The 20,751-nt window shown below is 43.5% G+C and overlaps 1 protein-coding gene across 1 annotated transcript in view; it reads left to right on the plus strand.

Moving 5' to 3' along the window:
* The window catches only part of LOC148030502 (NAD(P)-binding Rossmann-fold superfamily protein), a 117,331-nt gene that overhangs the window by 77,453 nt on the left and 19,127 nt on the right, over nt 1-20,751 (plus strand). Inside the window, exon 8 of the mRNA XM_087686846.1 lies at nt 974-1,016. Within this exon, the coding sequence (XP_087542972.1) occupies nt 974-1,016 (43 nt within the window). The remainder of the gene's footprint in view (nt 1-973; nt 1,017-20,751) is intronic.

The raw sequence follows: 20,751 nt of genomic DNA on the forward strand, positions 1-20,751 counted from the left end.
GCATGAGCATTGCATACGACTAGTGGGAGTTGGTTAAAGGTTCAATTCGGACCTTTAAGTGGGAGGTTGTTGGGATGTAAAGGTCCTTTATTCACCTTCATGTATCGTACACGTGTATTATTACGTTGTACATGTGAATGCACCCTTACGTGCCCCAAGTATAAATACATTTTATTCTTTGTGTACCAACACATTGTTGGTACACCCTTTAGTGGTGCTTTTGTGTTTGGACAGCAGTCTCAGGATTTCTTGGAGTTTTATCAAGCATTACAGTTATAAGGGAACCCTCTTGTACAAGCCTTTACTTCAGTAGCCCATGTTTGTAGCTAGTGTCCTGGACCCTCTGGGTTTCCTGGATTTTTGGACAGCATTGCCTCTATAAAAGCACCATGTAGTACACTTCACTTAAATTTGGAAGTTTTTCCATGGCTCCATCTGCAAACAAAAACTTACTTTGGCTTTTCCTTAAGCATATGTGATTGTTTTTGCAAGGTATACCTGGTGGTGAAGTGTCTTTATGCCGGTTGCATTTGAATTCTGAATATGCACAAATTGCAATATTAATAATGGCCTTTCTTAAACTCCTAGTCCAGCCCTTTCATTTTTTGTTCCAGCTTATTGAATTCCTTGTAGATTCAGCCTTTTTCTCACTGCATATTAGCTGCATAGTTGTATTTAGACTGTTATCTATTCAGGGCTTGGATTGCCCCTGCTAGCCGTCTTTTGTTGACCTATGTAAGATAGTAATTTTGAGCTGATCACTGTAATTATAAGTTTTGGCATGGTTGTGTGACTTGTTTTGGCAAGGTTTAGCTGCTGATTGAATAACTGTGAGCCTGTTTATTTGATGTCTGCATGTTAACAACTTTTGTTATTATTATTGGGGATTGGTGGCTGTCCTTTTCAAGTTTTTAGGTTGTGCTTAAAACACACTAGCTAAAATTCATGACAATCTCTTACTTATCTGAATCAGAGGGCTGCTGAACATGCTTTGCAAACAAAGTTCCCATATGGAGGTAAGCGAAGGGATTGCAGAGTTGGAAGATTTTCTACCAATCTCTCTTTTGTTCCTACTCAAGTGCTTCACGTTGTAAAATACAATTGTTAACTGAGTTATTTCTCACATTATTATTGGCATGGTTAGAATGTGTTTTGTAAATTGTGAAGCTGCTAGGTGAACACTATGGAACTTTTCATGTTTTCCATATTCTCTTGCCCTTTATGGTTCTGATGAAAATGACATGTAGAAGCTAGGAAAGAATTCTATATCCAAAAAAGAAAGTAATATAATGTTAATGATTCTTGTGTTTGAATATGGGAAATCTGGGAGCTATTGAGAAAGTTTGATAGGTGATGCTGTTTGTTTGGGGGGGGGGGGAATTCCTGAGGGCCCTGCATAGGGTGAATTTAACACATACTGAGTAGGTTCAACATTACCTATATTTAGCGTGCCTATATGGGTAGATGAATCACCTTTGCAGAACATCTCAATTTTGTTCAAAAGGGGGAAGGATGTAACATACACACTTCACTAACAGATACCATGTATTCACTTGTTAGACAATATTTAGTATTTGATAGCAAATTGTTAGCAGTCATGTTTGTCATGCCTTGTCATCTCCTGCCTGTGAGCCTCAGTCTGAGTCAGATGAGGACATTAGGAGCCCTGACATGTCTGTCATGTGTTATGATGGGGGAGGCTAGTCACTCTTGACTGGCTGTCTTAGGTTGTGTATTTCTTTTTGGCCTCTTTTAGTGGGCAGCCACTGGCTGCTCGGCCACTTTTTGGTCACTGTTGTGGGGCGCCCATTTTAGGGCATTTTTAGGGTTTGCGCCCATTTTAGGGTTAGGGTTAGGGTTTGTCCTTTTGCCTATTTATTGGCAGCCCCCCTCCCCACTTGATCACTTGTCTTTTTGCAGATTCCGACACTCCTTCTCCCCCGTGGTGGTGCTGCCATCATCATCAGCCTGATCTGGTGCCCTCACTGACGCTTCGGGCTGCGTGCAGGGACTGATCAGTCCATTTCAGTGTATTCAGCATTCATTTCAGTCAGTGCAGATTTCTCTTCCTTATTTTCTGCTTTCTCTCTCTCTCTCTCTCCCTCCGTGTTCGTATTCCCTCTTCCGCAGCGCACTCTCTCATGGTATTAGAGCCGAAGGAGAGTACACGGAGCTGAGTTTTATGCGGGAGAACACCCACAACCTTGCGTTTGCTGGTCAAGACGTCTCCAACAGCTGAGGCGTCACCTTCTGCACCATCTTCTTGATCAAGGCGGCCTGTTTTGGTGTCACATCTTTGCGTTTGCTGCTGGCATCATCCCCAACAGCCGTTGTTCCTTGTTAATCCAACAGTTCACGAATGTACAATACTTATTTACTAGTAGTGTGTCTCAATGTGCGCTGTGCAAAATCAAGCTTTTCAGCTTTCACACGTGCTTAAATGCCTATATTGCCTAGTGTGACCCCCTTGATGGATTCATTTCCTACTCTCTCTTAATTACTCCCAACTAGTTGAAATTGGGTTTTCTATGGGTCGTAACAGGTGGTCTATATCGGGTGTCTAGCCCAATGAGTTAGCTTGGGTCTCTAATCAGTCATCAACGGGCCAAAGGTCGAATCTTTCAGTCCCCCACGAACTACTAGATTGAGGTTCCTCCTTTCTCTGAGTGCAACTTCCAGGAGGTCCCAAATATTTGCGTTTGCTACTGGCGTCTTCTCCAGTGGCTGCCACGTCATCAACAACCTCTTCCTGCTTGCGTTTTCAGCCAGGCGGCCTCCCCAACAGCTGGGCGACATCTTCCTTACTGGCGTTTTGAGGCAGGAGGCTGTTTTTCTGTGGTGACTGCATCGTTAGCATTTGCGTTTGACATCATCCTTGCGTTCTGTGCAAGGCGGCCAGCTCAGGAGCTTTTGATGTTTGTGTTTCGGCACCGGCAACCTTCCCTTGTTGTGTTTTGGTGTTTGCAGATATCGAAGATGTCTTCTCATCAGTTTACGGGCTTTGATGACTCAGATGACGAGCTTTTGTCTCGACACTCATCTGAACGGAGGCGTGATTTCTATCACGAGGACCGTCGTCCGGAGTCTATTCCTCTTTTCCGTCCCCCTTCTATTCATGTATCTCGGCGAGCCCCTTCCAGTGGGCCGAAGATGCAGCCTTTGGTACCCCCTGTACAGGTACTCGTACTTCCTCAGCTGCCCAAAGAGGACCGGTTGGATGGCTCCAATTTTTCTCTATGGTCCTGCAAGGTGGAGTGTATCTTGGACTCCTTCGATCTTTGGGAGCTTGTTTCTGTTCCTATTCCTCGGCCTAAGGTGGATCCCGCAGATGGGACATCTATGGATCGTGCAGCATTATGGGATCGGCTCAATTCTAGAGCCAGATCTTTTCTCTTTCTGAGTTTGCAGGATTTTGTCATTGTTCATGTTTACAGGTTGAAGATTGCAGCAGACGTGTGGAGAAAGCTCGCGTCTCTCTACCATCAGAAGACGTTTGCCCACTGGATATCTCTCGAAAAGAAGTTGCGGATGCTCGCTATTGATGATAGTCCTTCCATGAAGGACCACATCAACAGATTACAGGATATGAGGGATGAGCTTGCCTCCCTCGGTTGGATGATATCTTCTGAAGACATGGCTATGATTCTTTTGACTCAACTGCCATCGCCTCGGTTTGATGTCCTCTACACCAGCCTTCTTATATCGAGGACCCGTGAGAAGCTTCTATGGGAGGAGCTATCCCCGCTTGTCTTGGAGCATGATGAGCGACTCAGAGAGGTCAGTGCTAGTGGATCTGACTCCACTAGAGCCTTTGTTGCAGGTTCGAGAGGACAGAAGAAGAAGCAGAAGTCAAAGGCTAAGAAGAAGGACAGTTCTTCAGGCTCTGACTCAGATTCAGAGAGCCTGAAGTGCCCACACTGTGGGAAAGGGACACATCCCGAGAAGAAATGCTGGAAGAAGTACCCTCACCTTCGTCCGGGAGCGAAGGGTGGATCTACATCGGAGCCTTCTTCTACCTCTACACCCGCTGTTACCCATGAGTCAGTGTTCCTTCATATCCATGCTTTGGAGGAGGATCCTTCTTCCGTGGCTGCAGTGTCTTCTGCGCAGCCTTGGTTAGTGGACAGTGGTGCTTCGAGTCATATGACTCCCCGAGGTGATTTGTTACAGGATCTCCGTCCATCAGAGGGTTCAGTCACTGTTGGTGACATTTTATTGGTGCCTATTAGTGGTGTTGGCACATTGCCTTTGTTTACTGACCGACCTTCGAGCTCCTTTTCACAGGTCCTACATGTTCCGGATTTGGGCATTTCCCTCCTCTCAGTTTATGGCCTTACGAGTGATCTTTACCGAGCATGCCGTTGTTATTGAGGATTCTCTTACCGGAGCTGTCTTATCTACAGGTTGGCAGGAGAGCGGGCTTTACAGGCTCCATTCCCCTTCTTTGCTGCAGGGTCCTCCGAGGCAGTCTATTGCTACACCCGTTCCTGCTTGTGTACCTTCTATTCCATAGGTTCCTTCCCATCCCCCACCTTCTCCTCCGGTGGTTCCCTCGTACCCCCCATCCCTTTCCAAGGGGGACGATCTCGGTGATTCGGCTGTGGATTCCCTGGCCCTTAGTGTTTTAGAGGGGGATTCCCAGGATCGTGAGGAGCTCCTTCAGCGGCAGTCTACATCGACGGACTTCATCGACATTGGCATTCCTCTTGCCACCCCAGGATCTATTTCCTCTTCGGCCTTCAGCCACATCCCGGATCTGAGAGGGGGTGTTAGCAGTCATGTTTGTCATGCCTTGTCATCTCCTGCCTGTGAGCCTCAGTCTGAGTCAGATGAGGACATTAGGAGCCCTGACATGTCTGTCATGTGTTATGATGGGGGAGGCTAGTCACTCTTGACTGGCTGTCTTAGGTTGTGTATTTCTTTTTGGCCTCTTTTAGTGGGCATCCACTGGCTGCTCAGCCACTTTTTGGTCACTGTTGTGGGGCGCCCATTTTAGGGCATTTTTAGGGTTTGCGCCCATTTTAGGGTTAGGGTTAGGGTTTGTCCTTTTGCCTATTTATTGGCAGCCCCCCTCCCCACTTGATCACTTGTCTTCTTGCAGATTCCGACACTCCTTCTCCCCCGTGGTGGTGCTGCCATCATCATCAGCCTGATCTGGTGCCCTCACTGATGCTTCGGGCTGCGTGCAGGGACTGATCAGTCCATTTCAGTGTATTCAGCATTCATTTCAGTCAGTGCAGATTTCTCTTCCTTATTTTCTGCTTTCTCTCTCTCTCTCCCTCCGTGTTCGTATTCCCTCTTCCGCAGCGCACTCTCACACAAATTGCCAGTAAATATTGTAGGCTTTGCCTATGCTTAGAATTTATGATGAGTAGAAAAAGAATCAGATCATAAGCCCAAATCATTGGAATATTTTGGCATATCAGATGCTTATGATTTCTTTTTTCAAATACACATGGGAGGTTATACCCATCGAACATAATTGATATTCCTTAGCCCTTTCTAATCCATCTCATATGGTCCTTTGCCAAAGAAGGGGAAGTCTACATTATTTGGGGCTCTTTAAAGTGCACTTGAAAATGCACATGGAAGCATGTCTTGTGTGTGAATCTTCGCTTGTGCACCAACACAACCTCTCCTTTTTTTCCCTCCCAAAAAAAGAAGACCGTGAAAGAAAAGAAAGGGGGGGGGGTGTGCATAGTAGGTCAGATTCTTGGAAGGTCTGAATTGCACCCATGCACACCTGTACACATGTAGAAGGTGAGAGATCTTGCTCCAGGGGGGTGGGGAGTGTGCATAGCAGGTCAGATTCTTGGGAGTTTTGAATTGCGCCCATGCACATGCACCTGTACACATGTAGAGGGCTTGAGATCTTGCTCTTTACAATAGACAAGATTTGGAAGCTCAAACACTTAAGATATGCTGGGTTTTGCACTGATAAAACACATAATATACGAACATAACTAAAACATAATAACTTAGACAAAAACGCAAAACAGAGAATAGAATAACTTTGAAGAAAATGAATGGATGCAGTAAATAATTGGAATTGTGCACAAAATACTCAAAGGCCGAGCTGTCTGACAGCCATGACTCTTGTGGGAGTGGGCTGAGAAAAGAGTCAAAAGTCTGATATGCATCGGAGATGGATCCTGAGTGCTGTATCCGCCAGTTGATACTCAACAGAGTGGGTAGCAGCAAAAACACAGCATGTAGAAGTGTGCCTGGCAGACTGTGACCTACAGGAGCAGTACAACAGCTGGCACTTGATGACCTGCAGACGCAGCTGTCCTTGTGGCTGAAAACAGGACAGCAGCTGAAAACCACCTATCAGGTGTTAGAGACAGTCAAGAAAGCAGTCGGCCAGGTGGACGATGATGACCAGCAAACAAGTTACAACAGAAATCTGCAAAACATAAGTGCTGGCATGTCATAGGGCAGGGCTGGTTGCTGATGTCAGCAGCTTGGTTGGATATGTAGCAGATGTGGACCTCTTGAAGATGGGGTGACAGCTGGAAACAAGGCGTTTAGCTGTAGATGGCAGGTAGCAGTGGTCGGAGAAGAGCAGGCAGCCATTGGAAGATGAAGACTGAGTTGGGGGGTGCTAGAACTGAATGATTGGGGATGCTACCTGAGCAAGCAACCAAATAGTGGGAGTTTGCTGATGTGACATAGTTTCTTTGTAGCATTAAATTTTGAGTTTAAGGGAGCTAAATAAGGTTTGATATGAACTGCTCCTTTTTTACCTTAACACCCCCTTTTAGGCCCAAACTGGAACAAGAAAAGGATTGCAAGCATAGCTCACCTCGTGTGTACCCTGACAAGTCCTACCCCAAAGCAATGAACAATATGTATGCCACCACCCGCAAGGTTGTTGATGACAAAGGAAAAAAATGGTAGAGGTATTATTGCATGTGGAGCTAGCTCAGGATCTAGAGCATGCTGAGGGGTGCTTTTGCAGAATGAGGTGCATAGATGAATGCTACATGATGAGAATGTGCATGTAGCAAGGTTCTACTTGGACAGTGTCTTGCATGGGGGAAATTGTTCACTAGCTTAAGTTTTTAGCCTACCTGTTTTAGTGTTGTTAGTCTATCATCTTCCAATTGTGAGCTCTTGTTAGACCCTGATAGAGACATGGGAGCTCTGCAATTTAGTGTGCATTTCTCCTATTTTAGGCCCTTTTCCTATGTTTGTTAGACTGTTCACACCTCTTGTTAGTGCCTATCTGCTTCTAGATTGTCCAGGATGCAACGCCACCATTTGTCTGATTTTCTCATGTAGCCGGACTACATTTATTGCAGCCACAGGCATTTTAGCAGCAGGTTGGCCATATTTTTGGTCTATTTTGACAGTCATCCAGATTTGGTGGTTCTTGGCTATATACGGCAGCCACCCCTTGGCCTACACATTCTTCTCTAGGTTGTGCACACTTTCTCTCCGACAATCTTCGACTTTAGTGCTGCCATCTTCATCAGCTTGATCTGATGCCCTCACTGACGGTGGGGGCTGTGTGCAGAGATTGATTAGTCCTCCCTTTGTATTCAATATTCATTTTCAATCATTGCAGATTTGTTCCTTCTTCTTCATGCTGTCTCTCTGTTCCCTTCTCACTGTGTTCGTGTTCCTTCTTTTGTTGTGCACTCTCACATTGTATCATCGCTTAGAAATGAGGACACAGTTGAGCTATCTGTAGAGGAGACCACCCAGCCATCAAATGCTGGCATCTACCCTTGCGTTTTCTGCACATGCAACCTTTGTTTCCCAAGGCGACATCATTTGGATTGAGGGTGACATCTTTTGGAGGGAGGCAACATCATCTTCCACCCGTGCGACAACTTTCCTCATCAAGCAATAGTCTTCTGACACCAAAATGTAAGATTGCTGCTCCAATTGGCCGGTTTTCGACCAAGGCGACAATCTCTAGCAGCAGGCAACAACATATTCTCCCCCTCTGGCACATCTACATGGCTGCCATCTCGTGGCTGTGAGCTCTTGTTAGAGTTTGACAGATACATGGGAGCCCTAGCATATTAGTGTACATTTCTCCTATTTTAGGCCCTTTTCCTATGTTTGTCAATCAGTTTACACATCTTGTCAGAGCTCACCTGCTTATAGATTATCCTAGATGCCACGTCACCATTTGTTAGATTTTCTTATGTAGTTACATTGCATTTATTGCAGCTGTAGGCATTTTAGGAGCAGGTCGGCCATATTTTTGGCCTATTTTGGCAGTCTGCCAGATTTGGTGGTTCTTTCTATATGTAGCAGCCACTCCCCACTTAACCTACACATTCTTGTGTAGGTTGTGCACACTTTATCTTTGAAACTCTCCAACTTTGGTGTTGCCATCTTCATTAGCTTGATTTGGTGCCCTCACTGACGTTGTGAGTAGCGTGAAGAGACTGATCAGTCCTCCCATTGTATTCAATATTCATTTTCAGGTAGTGGAGATTTCTTCCTTCTTCTTTATGCTTTCTCTCTCTTCCCTTCTCATTGTGTTTGTGTTCCTTCTTTTGTTGCACACTCTCAAATAAGTACCCTTTTACAAAGATGATAATGATCATGCAATGCAAAGGGTGAGTACACAACGAAGGGAGGCTGATGTTGAAGACAATGCTACTAAAACCTCTAGGTATGAAGTGAAGGGTAGGAACCTTCTCTTAACCATGGATGTCAATGCCATAGGAGGACGAGGAACTTGATGTTGCTCTCCACATGGTGGTGAGAACCATGAAGAAAGATGATGATAGTAGCAGCAGCAGCACTGGAGATGGAGGAGGATGCCAAAGTCAGAGGAGAAACCTACAAAAGATGATGGCCAAAGTGAAGAGTGGCCAACTATAAATAGCTGATGACCACCTCTTGTGGCAACATGTTCCAAATAACATGAGGGCTGCAATCAAACAAATAAATTAATAATGAGGTGGCATCCTGGATAGTCTAGGGCAGGTAGGCATTGGTGAGAGGTGTAAACTGATTGACAAACAAATGAAAAGAGCCTAAAACATGAGATATGCACACTAAAATGCTAGAGCTCCCATGTCTCTGTTAGATTCTGACAGGATCTCATAACTAGGAGATGACAGATTGATAACACTAAAAGTGACAGTCTAATAGCAGCTATCATGAGGATGTGTATTTTTCATGGTTCGTGTAACCAACCTTCCTCCTCAGATAGGGTGGTAAATCCTTGATTACAACTTAATTATAGCAGCAAACAATTAATGAAAATTTGAAAATATAAATTTACCTTGGACAATGCACACCCAATTGGCCCCAAAATTGGTGTCCCTTTGGGTATTTCTTTAGCTTTATTAAAAAAGAAGTTGATTTACAATGGGATTCTCCCAATCCCTTTCGGTATTTCAACTCCCCTTGGTGTCCAAAGTGACCAGGAAGTCTTTAATCTATTTTGCCCCTTGATTCGGGCACTTAATTGGCCTTCACCCGCTTTGATGGAGATGGAAAAAGCCCCAAATTCAATGGTTGGCTAGTCCTCCATCTGAATTTAGCTGAAATTCATCTTCAGCCTTGTCAAATTTAAGACTTGGAGCTTCCAATTTCTGGCACGCTCCATGCTCCCAAGGTTGCTGCTAAACCCAAGTTTCTGTTGCAGAGTAGGGTTTACAGCAGAGAAATCTGAAATTTCTCAGCCTCCAAGGGTCCAAATGCTGAGATTTTCGGAGCAAGGCTATGAAATGGTTGGGAGATGAGAGGGAAAGTTGTAGAGAGAGAAAATTTAGAGTTTTGTCGCGAAGGATGATTGAAAATCAGTCAATTGCAGCTACTGCTCTTCCACAACAGCTTGTAGATGCAAAGAACTGAAGAAAATCAGTCATTTACTGCTGCTGCCCCATATCAACAGTCTGTAGATGCTGTCACGTGCTGTTGATTGGTCTTCTCTTGCCCTTGATTGCCTCAAAAGGTCCTCCAATGGCTGCAAATCAGACCGGCAACATCTCCTCCCTCTCTCTTATAGATTGAATACACTAAAAATGCCTCTCTCCAGCCTCTAAAGTCGTTTTCCAGTCTTGCATGTGCATTTTTGACATGTTGACTAGGCAACTTCCATTCCCTAGTGTCTCTGTGCCATATTTGACCATCAGAGGTATTATTAAACGCCACTTCTCTAGTGTCACCAACTGACACTTATAGCGAAATGAACGTCCTAGGCCAACACCGGGTACTAGATACCACCAAGTACATATGCGGCATAACTTGTAGCAACTTTTGCGTTTGACATCCCGTGATTTCTTTGGGTTCCGGGCTCCTTGAAATCCTTGCAATTAAGGACGATTGGATTGCCAAATGCATCAAAAGCAAAGTACTACATTGGAATTTCCATAGGGCATTATAGTCAACACAACATTGCACATTGCTGTTCAACCATTCCTATGCCCAACATATGCTGAAAAGTACCAGCCAACATAACATAGCATAAGACGCACAAAGAATCTCAAAAACATTGGCCGAGGCGGACGATTAGTCAGGGCAGCCGGTGCTGTAGCAAAAATAATTGCGAAGGAAGGTTCGTTGGCTACAGCTAGATTATCATGTGACATGTTCATTTCTCATGAGCTCAACTCATCTGACAAAACCAAAGCATAGTATAGCGAAAACCAAGCATAAACCATGGCTAAAACATCAATGGCATCATAACATATGCTGTTGTCCATGGATCTAGATGTAAACCATTTAAAACTAAGCATAATCTTATCATAAACTGATCACCTACTGATCACAAACTGCTGCAAATGTGACCTCAAACTGATCACAAACTCATTGCAAAAACTGACTAGGAATCAGTGCAAAAACGGATGCACAATTTATCCAAAAAGTGACCATAAATAGTTCTCAAGCTGACCAAAAACTGAGCAGAAACTGATTAGAATTTTTGTATCAAAAGTGAGGCAAAATTCATGCCAAATTGATCATAAGTTGATACAAAAGTATAGTTTCAGTGCCCGGGTGAAACTCATACTCATCTGCATACATCTCACAGTGACTAGTACACTAAGTAGTGATCTCATGGCAAACATACTGTCATCGCAGTACCTTGGATGCATGCTGAATACCTCTGAGATCCACTACATACGAGAGCTGTCCATAATTGGAGGAGGGGAAATGCTACCTTCCCCTTAAGCATCAGGCAATACTCCGAAGCCTTGCTCTGTTGAACTGATGGAGCTCGAACTAAAGTCGGCTCTAATTGAAAGGCATCTAGGTAAAGTTGCAACAACTGAGGATGGTTTGCCAAGTCATCCTCTTCCATCCATTTATCAAAATTTGCTTAGGTACCAAAATCTCATCTAGCTCCTAAACCTTAGGTTGAATTTCAGTAGACATATCCTCTGGCACATCACCATGAAAAGGCCTCAATAAACTGACATGAAAGACATTGTGTATCTGCCAATGTGAAGGTAATTTCAGCCGACATGCCACATCCCTGATCTTCTCCAACACCTGGAAGGGCCCATAGTATCTCATACTCAACTTCGGATACAATCTTTCTCTTTCTTTCATCTTTTTCAGCCTTGCCTTTTCAAAACACAACAATACATAATCACCCTCTACAAAGTGCAAACCACGTCTGTGGCGATCAGCTACCCTCTTTTACTTTTCTTGCGATCTCTGAAGTGCATATTTTATCTTTGCATAGGCTATCTCCAAGTTTTCTACATAACGATTAGCCTCAAAGATCTTATCCTTAGTTTACAAAATAGGTGGTACCTTCTTGCCACCCCCAACCACCTCAAATGGAGCTTTGCCCGTAGAACTATGCACTGCGTTGTTGTAAGCAAACTCAACCAAGGGCAAATACTACTCCCACTGTGTCTTGTGGTCTGAAACATAGCACCTCAAAAGATCTAACGCTGTGAAATTTGCTTCCTCAGACTGATCATTTGTCTGCATATGGAATGATAATGAGAATTTCAGTGTGGTACCCATATTCTCAAACAAGCCCTTCCAAAATAAATTGGTCATTCGGGGGTTTCGATCACTAATGATCGACTTTGGTATACCATGATACTTAAAGATCTGTTGCAAAAACAATTGTGCCATATGATCAGCCTTTATTTTCTTCCTCACCGGAATGAAATGGGCTTGTTTGCTAAACTTGCAAATGATAGTCCATATCCCTTCATTCCCTGTAGGTGTCTTAGGAAGCTAAAAAATAAAGTCCATTGCAATGCTCTGCCAAGGCCTACTTGGAATAGGCAAGGGCTGCAATAAACCCGGCATCTTTTGCCTATCATGCTTTACCTTCTGGCATACGATGCATGTCTTAACAAACTGTTCTACATCATGCCTCAAAGCTGGCCAATAAAAGAAATGCTCCATTGCCTTGATCGTGGCATCAATACCTTTGTGTCTCGACCCCCCTCCTTAGACTTGGTGGCGGGTTTCTCTACCAGTGGCTTGGCGAGCTTGGATGGAGCTGTGCTTCCCTTGCTGAAAGTTGTGACTATTCGTACATTGCCAATAGCAAGGTGAATACGCTATGAGTCATAGTTGACATGACAATGTGCTTGCTTTTTAAATGAGTGTCCTAACAACGATTCTTGACGAGCATTCTTTACGTTCAATAACACATAAAAGATTATGGGTATGCTTTCAAACTTGATAGAGGCTACTACTTTGTACCTTTCTAAGAGGGCATACGATTGGCCCCCAAATAGGCTAAGTTTAGTATTGGTAGATTGTAGTTGTGGGCGGCCAATTTGAGTCGAATGATCGTCTTGGAACCTAATTCACTTGTGTGACAATTTGTCTTGTCAGGGTTAATGTCTTCATGAGTTTCTACTTTCCATTTCAACCTCCATAGCTTCTGTCATAGCCATATCCTAGATCCGAGTTTCTAACATGGTATCAGAGCCCAGTCGGGCATGGCCTAGTTTCCTCTCTGCTCTTTCAGCTTCTCTTTGTTTTTTCTTGGCTCAGCTTGAGTTCATAACTTTATCTCCCACTCCTTCTCCATTTGACCGTGTGGCAGCCATAGCCACCCTGCACCTATCCTGCTTCAAGCTCTTAGATCTCTTCAACCAGACAAGACCTTGACAAGCTCTACATACGGAGGAACATGACTTTCAGTGATAACTCTAGAACTTAACTTGTTTGTGACACATAGTCGTCCATGCATCATCAGAAATCCATCTTTTAGCACAAAGTGTTCATGCCTTTGGCCATTGCAAAGGTAATCATAAACATTAGCAAAGTCAGAATTAGCAACATATTGCTTTTTCATGGCATCCAACTCAGTGGATAAACCTGTAGTGATGGGTGAGGCATGGAGATCGAGACAGACAGTCATTACGTGCAGTGAGAGACAGAGAGAGTGAGATAGAGCAGAGTAGAGAGTGAGTACGTTTGTAGGTACAATGACGAGAATGTACCGTTAGGTTTTTAGATAGATATATGTGTGTAAGTGTCAAAAGATGATGTACTAGCGAGACAGTAGGGTTTGCGGGGAGGAACACGGAGTGAACTCGGTAAACATGGAGAAGAGAAGAGAAGAGAAGAGAAAAGAAACTCTGATGAATGGAATGATGAAGACCTGAATCATGGAGTGAATGTGATACAAGGAAACAAGGGTGCCGTAGCACAAGGAAGATGATGAAGACGGTCACGAACCACGAACCGCAATGTCCTCCTGAAGGGGTGTGAGGGTAGTGAAGAGGCTAGAGAGAAGGGGCGACGGATTGAATGAATCAGGTGTAAGGAATGAATGAGAGAGTGGCCTATAAATAGGCACAGTCAGTCTAGGATGGCGCCCCTTTTTGGGGCTGCAAACCCTAAACGCAAAATGTAGAAACGTGAAAACGCAAACTGCGGATGAAGGGTGAAGGGTTTCTCAACAGTAAGTGCTAAGGGTGTGTTCACACCCGAGCACATCTAAAGGCACGAGGCCTTTATTCCCAACAACCTCCCACCTAAAGGCAATGTGCTTGAAGAGAAGAAAAGAATTAGCTAAGTCTAGGTATGTACAAAGCTGAAATACATATATCTATCCAACTCCCATCATCTGTCGGCAATGAGCAAACCGCTCTGCTGGAAGACCCTTTGTAAGAAGGTGTGTAGGATTATCATCTGTATGCACTTTGAAAAGCTCAATGCTCTTAGTGTCAAGTACATCTGTAATGAAGTGGTACTTCATGTGTATGTGCTTTGTCTTTGCATGAAAGACATGATTCCGTGCTAGCATGATAGCACTCTGACTATCACAATGGAGAACAGGTAACTCTGAGATGCCAAGTGCTCCCACCAGACGTGAAAGCCATAAAGCCTCCTTGCATGCCTCAGTGTGGCAGCCACATACTCTACCTCTGTAGTAGACAATGCAACACACTTTTGTAGCCTAGAGATCCAAGAGACTGCACCTCGTGTGAAAGTAAACACATACCCAGAAGTGGACTTCCTGCAGTCTACATGACCAGCATAGTCTGCATCCGTAAAGCCAACAACAGATGCCTTATGCTTTCCAAAGCAGATGCACAAATCCTTTGTGCCTTTGAGGTATCTCATAATACCTTTCATTGCATCCCAATGCTTCTTGCCAAGGGTTGCCATGTATCTGCTAACCATTCCCATTGCAAAGGCAATGTCAGGACGTATAGCAACCATAGTATACATCAAACTGCCAACGGCTGAAGCATATGGTATCTTGACCATTTCAGCCTTTTCATTATCAGATGTAGGGCTGTCCTCTGCACTGAGTTTCACATATGGAGGCAGTGGAACCCCAATTGTTTTCCCCCCCTCCATATTGAAACGCTGCAAAACTTTGGAGATATACTCCTACTGAGATAGATAGAGTAAGCCTTTCGATTTATCTCTGAGTATTCGCATGCCAAGAATGTGATTTCCATCATCAAGATCCTTCATGTCAAAGCTGCCATGAAGACTTTGCTTTAGTGAGTCCAAGGCATGAGTATCCCTGCCAGCAATTAGCATGTCATCAACATACAAAACCAAGATAATCGGGCTGCTATCTGCTGCCTTCTTGGTGTACAAGCAGTGATCCACTTGACTTCTATGAAAGCCTTGGGAGTTCATGAATGCATCAAACTTATGATACCATTCTCTTGGTGCTTGTTTCAGCCCATACAAAACTCCTTTTGAGTTTACATACCATCTTTTCTTTCCCTTGTTCAACAAACCCTTCAGGTTGCTGCATATATATATCCTCATGCAGATCACCATGTAAAAAGGCAGTCTTTACATCCATTTGTATAAGCCCCATATCCTTAACTACAACTAAGCCCAAAATGGTTCTCAATGTAGTCATCTTGACTACAGGAGAGAAAATCTCATCAAAGTCAATTCCATGCTCCTGCTTGTACTCCTTTGCAACCAATCTTGCTTTGTACTTTGGCGAGGAACCAGAAGTGACCATCTTGTAAACCCATTTGCATGGAAGTGTTTTCTATCCTTTAGGCAACTGCACCAAGTCCCAAGTGCCATTTTTCTCGAGAGATTCCATCTTTGACAACATGGCTTTATATCATTTCTTGCTGTCCTTTTGATCCATTGCTCACCACAGTCTGTCAACATGACATAATCGGCCACATTGTTTGCACCAGGAACAAATTTGTCAGGTTTTCTAGTAGCCCTAGACGATCTCCTAACCCAATGGTCATTGTTTGCGGGCTGTTCCTGCAAATTTTCATTTTCAGTATGCTTTCTTGGAATTTCAGCCTGCAAATCAGCATTAACAGCTTGCTGTCCTGGCTATTCCTACACATGTAGTGGCTCATTATAATGGGCAATAGCTTGCTGATCATTTTCAGCATCATTTCCTGCATTTACAGGTTCATTTACAGCAGGTATTTGCTGCTGTACAATGGGTACATTTTGTTGTCCAAAAGGTATTTCTTCCCGGAATACAACCCTCCGGACCTCCTCAGTCTTTTTGGGCTGTTTGTGCATGCGATCTTCCCGGAAGATAACGTCATTGTTGCGTACTACTTTCCTTTTCTCGGGATCCTACAATTTATACCCCATTTCACCCTCGTCACCATATCCTAGGAAAATGCATTTACAGGACTTTGGCTCAAGTTTGCTGCGTTTTTCTTTACGAATGTGCATAAAAGCCTCGCAACCAAACACTTTCAGGTGAGCATATGAAGGTGGCTTGCCCGATCACGCTTCTTGGGGAACTCCGCCGCCCCCCGCTCCCCCCCTCCCAAAAGACCTGTTTAGTGACCAATTAATTAAGTGAACGGCTATCATAACAGCCTCTGCCTAAAAACCATGGGGTAATGCAGCATGAGATAGCATCGTACGGACCTTATTCTGTATGGTCCAATTCATACGCTGTGCAACTTCATTTTGGGGCGGATTATGAGGGGCAGTGATCTCCCTCTTTATCCCTTTGCTGTCACAAAATGCCTGAAAGGCCTTAGGATACATATTCTCCACCATTATTAGAGCAAAGACACTTAAGTGTCTTGTCTGTCTGATTTTCAGATAATGCCAAGAATTTTTTGAACTTGTCAAGCACTTCATCCTTGCTTCTATAAATAGGATAAACCCATACTTTCTGTGTAGCATCATCGACAATGGTGACAAAATATTTCTTTCCTCCTAAAGATAATCTTGGCATTTGACATACATTTGAATGTACTAACTCTAGAGGAGAAGATTTCAAAGAAAGAGACTTTTTATGAGATGCTTGTGCATGTTTGCCTCACAGTGCTCAAAATCAGTATAACGAAGATAAGGCAAGTAACCCAAACGAGAAAGCACTTTCATTTGTGTTTGACTCATGTGTCCCAACCGGCCATGTCACAAAGAAACGCTTGGCTGCTCGGTCACGGCAACAACATGGTCACGCACACTAGATACATGAAGTGGATACAAAGTATCACACTTGTAATCTCTGGCAATAACCCTAGATCCCTTATAGATCTTCCATTTTCGATCACCAAAGGTGGTATGAAAACCATCATCATCTAGCTGCCTTGTGCTAATCAAGCTCTTTTTGACCTGAGGTACTTGCCGTACATGCTGAAGTGTAAAGATAGAGCTATGGTGAAATTGTAACTACGCACTGCTAATACCTGCAATCTCACATGCATAGTTGTCCCCAAGATGCAAGTAAAGCATGTGCACCATAGTGTAAAGAGACAAAAAGTACATCACTTCCACTATCACTGTCATGAGTGACTACATTCACCTCTTCAATTTTTATACTGCTCTTCTTAGGCTGACTGTCCTTCTTCTCTTCCTTGCTATCATCTGTCTTCTTGCCTTTTCCTTTATCTTTCTTCCATTTGTAGCAATCACGTTTAAAGTGATCCTTCTTGCCACAATGATGACATTCAACATCTTTGCCATGTGATTTATTACATCCCTTGCTATCATATTTGCCCTTTTGGTGTGATCTGCCCCTAGTACACAAAGCAATGGAAGACTTACTGGATGCATTGTTTTGCTGATTCATCTCTTCCATAAGTAGGGCACTCTCTACATCAGCATACAAAAGAATTACATTAGAATTGCTCATAGCAGTCCTGAATGTATCCCAACTCTTTGGTAGAGTGCAAAGCAAGAAAGTAGCCTTAAATTCCTCATCAATCATGAACTTCAAGGCAACCAGCTAGCTGAAAATGGAGTTAAACTCACTCAAGTGAGTAGATATTGCTGTACCCTCTTTCATATGCAAATCCATTAGCTTTTTCAGCGAATACACTTTGCTTGCAACACTCTTTTGTGCATCCAGTTCTTCTAGTCTAGTCCATATAGCATATGCAGAATCCAAACCTTCAATGTTGAATAGCAAGGCATCAGAAATCAATAGCTCTATGGTTGAGCGTGCAAGCTCATTTAACTCATCCTAATCTTCCTGTTCCATGTTTGTGGGCTTTGTCCCTTTGGTTTTGATCGGCTTTGCCTGCTTCTTTTGCTCCGCGGGCTTTGCCCCTTTGGTTTTGATCGGCTTTGCCTGCTTCTTTTGCAATAGGATATTGTAGCACTGCTTTTGCTAAACTGGAAAGTTATGTGCGCCTTCAAGCTTCTTTATGTGCATTAGATTACCGTTGTCATTGCTGCCAGCCATGATTTTCAGCTCAAATGTGACAAAAAAATCAGCAAATGCAGGCCCAAACTGCCACCCAAGTGACCAAGGTACAAACAAGTACCAAGCAGCAATAAATGATCACGTAGAAACACAGATGTAAGATCTGTAAACAAATTTTCAGAAGCACCAAACCATGTGCTACAGCATTCCACAACTGATTACAACTGTTACAAGGGCGGCATATACATCACATTACATGAGGAATCCCAAATTTTAGCTGCAATTTCTGTTGTACATGTACCCACGGGCATAAAATTTGACTCGAACAGTCAAAAGCTCTAAAATTTTTGTGCTCAAAGCATCAACCATACATTTGCATTTTCTCTGTCATGATAGAACATGCCAATTTTGCCAAGATAGAGCAATTTCAGCAAAACCCCAAAATTTTACCAAGTGTTGATGTCCAAATTGCGTGGAATTCAACCGCATGTACATAAACTGATCAAATGTTGCAAAGATTTTTCCCAAACTGCAAAAGCCCCAAATCGCATGGGGTCCAATGTGCATCAATGTTGAGAAATTGGGTAAATTTCAGCCCAATTTGTGCATGTACATGAAAAGCCCCAAATGTCGGGGACAAAGTCACAAGTTCTTGCAATTTTTGAGACAAATATCACTATTGCATCTTGCTCGCACCAAATCTAGACGAATCCCCAAGTTTTCCAAGTCCTGTGTGCACTAATTTGAGTGAAATTGAAAGAATTTCACTAAAATGTGAAAGATCCCAAAATTCCAGGGCAAATGTGCACTGACTTTGCAAATTCTGAGTCAGATTGTCCAATTTTGTGTTGAGATCCTCAATTTCGGAAAAAGCCCCAAATTTCCGTCACAATTCTGAGTTTTGTGCTTATGCGCACGAACGTTGGTTAGAGGGAGGAGTTAAGAAAAAATTTGAAAAAAAGAATTTTAGATGACGGTCCGTTGACCCGTCAGGACTGTCCTCGCCCGTTGGTCCTATCCGTTGCGCGCCTTGTTGAAGTCGCCTATTGGTCGCTATCCTTGAGCCGTGAGCCCCGTTGGTCCGTCCACCTGTTGGACCAGTGGACTAGTCGCCGCGATTGCTGCCTCGTTACGCGCTGCCCGCTGTCCGTTGGTCCTCGTCAACTGCAGTCGCCTGCTCCAGTCGACTGCTGCTGCCCTTCGTATTCTGAAGTAATCGATTCTCTCTTTTGCTCACGAGCTTGCCTGCCACGGCCGACTGCTCGACTGTGACAACTCTTGCTCATCGAGTCCACCTGAGAATCTTGCAACTGTTGAGTTGTCTCTTGCTTGCTCTGATACCAGTTTGTAGTGATGGGTTAGGCACGGAGATTGAGACAGACAGTCGTTACGCACAGTGAGAGATAGAAAGAGTGAGATAGAGCAGAGTAGAGAGTGAGCACGTTTGTAGATACAATGACGAGAGTGTACCTTTAGGTTTTTAGATAGATATATATGTGTAAGTACTAGTACTAAGGGTGTGTTCACACCTGAGCACATTTAAATGCACGAGGCCTTTATTCCCAACAAAACCATGCTAACAGCTGAAATTTGTGGCTTACGTGACAGTGCATCAGCCACAACATTCTTTTTACCATCAATATGTACAATTTGAAAATGAAACATAGAGAGAAAATTTGCCCATCTCATATGCTTCTCTGACAACTTTGTCTGCATCAGAAAGTACCTCAAAGTTTGATGGTCTGTTTGCACTGTAAAATCAGCCCCCAACAAATAATGTTTCCACGTAGACAATGCATGAGTTACAGCTAAGAGCTCTTTCTCATAGACTTGCAAATTCTTTTTTGCACCGTGGAGAATTCGGCTCTCATAAGCCACAACTCGGCTGTCTTGGATAAGAACAGTCCCAATGCTGTTACCATATGCATCACATTGAACTATGAATGACTTTCTTAGATTGAGCAACACAAGCACAGGATCTGAAGTCATCTTTTTCTTGAGCTTTTCAAATGTTGAAATTTCCATAGCTGTCCATCTAAATGGCTTTACCTTCTTTTGCAAGGCATGCAATGGAGATGGAATTTCAGTAAACCCACGTACATACTTTCTGTAGTAAGAACATAAACCCAAGAAGCTGCAAATCTCATGCACATTCCTCAAAGGTGGCCATGATCGTATTGCTTCAACCTTTGCAGGGTCCATGGGAATACCATCAGCCAATATAATATGTCCCAAAAAGTGGATTTCATGCAAGAAGAATTCACTTTTCTTGTCATTGATAACCAGCCTATGATCATGCAGTTCATTGAACACAATATCCAAGTGTCTTCTATGCTCTGCCTTGTTCTTTGAATAAACAATCATGTCATCAAAGAAAGTGCCCACAAATCCTCTATGTGCCTTGAAGATACGATCCATCATCCAATTAAAAGTGGCTAGAGCATTCGTAAGTCCAAAAGGCATATAACAAGAAACTCATGCAATCCAAAATATGTCCTAAAAGCTGTCTTAGGCACATCTTCTGGTCTAATGCATATCTGATGATACCCACTTTTCAAATCTATACGGCTAAATATGGCTGCCCCTTGCAATCTATCCATAACATCATCGATCCGAGGAATCGGAAAGCGATTCTTTATTGTGATCTTGTTCAAAGCATGATAATCAATGCACTATGCCATGAACCATTCTTTTTTCTGCACCAAAAGCACTGGAGAACAAAAAGGAGA

The sequence above is a fragment of the Lygodium microphyllum genome, chromosome 10 (genome assembly GCF_053477565.2).
Source record: "Lygodium microphyllum isolate KBCC chromosome 10, Lygodium_microphyllum_v1.1.10, whole genome shotgun sequence".
Taxonomy (NCBI): domain Eukaryota; kingdom Viridiplantae; phylum Streptophyta; class Polypodiopsida; order Schizaeales; family Lygodiaceae; genus Lygodium; species Lygodium microphyllum.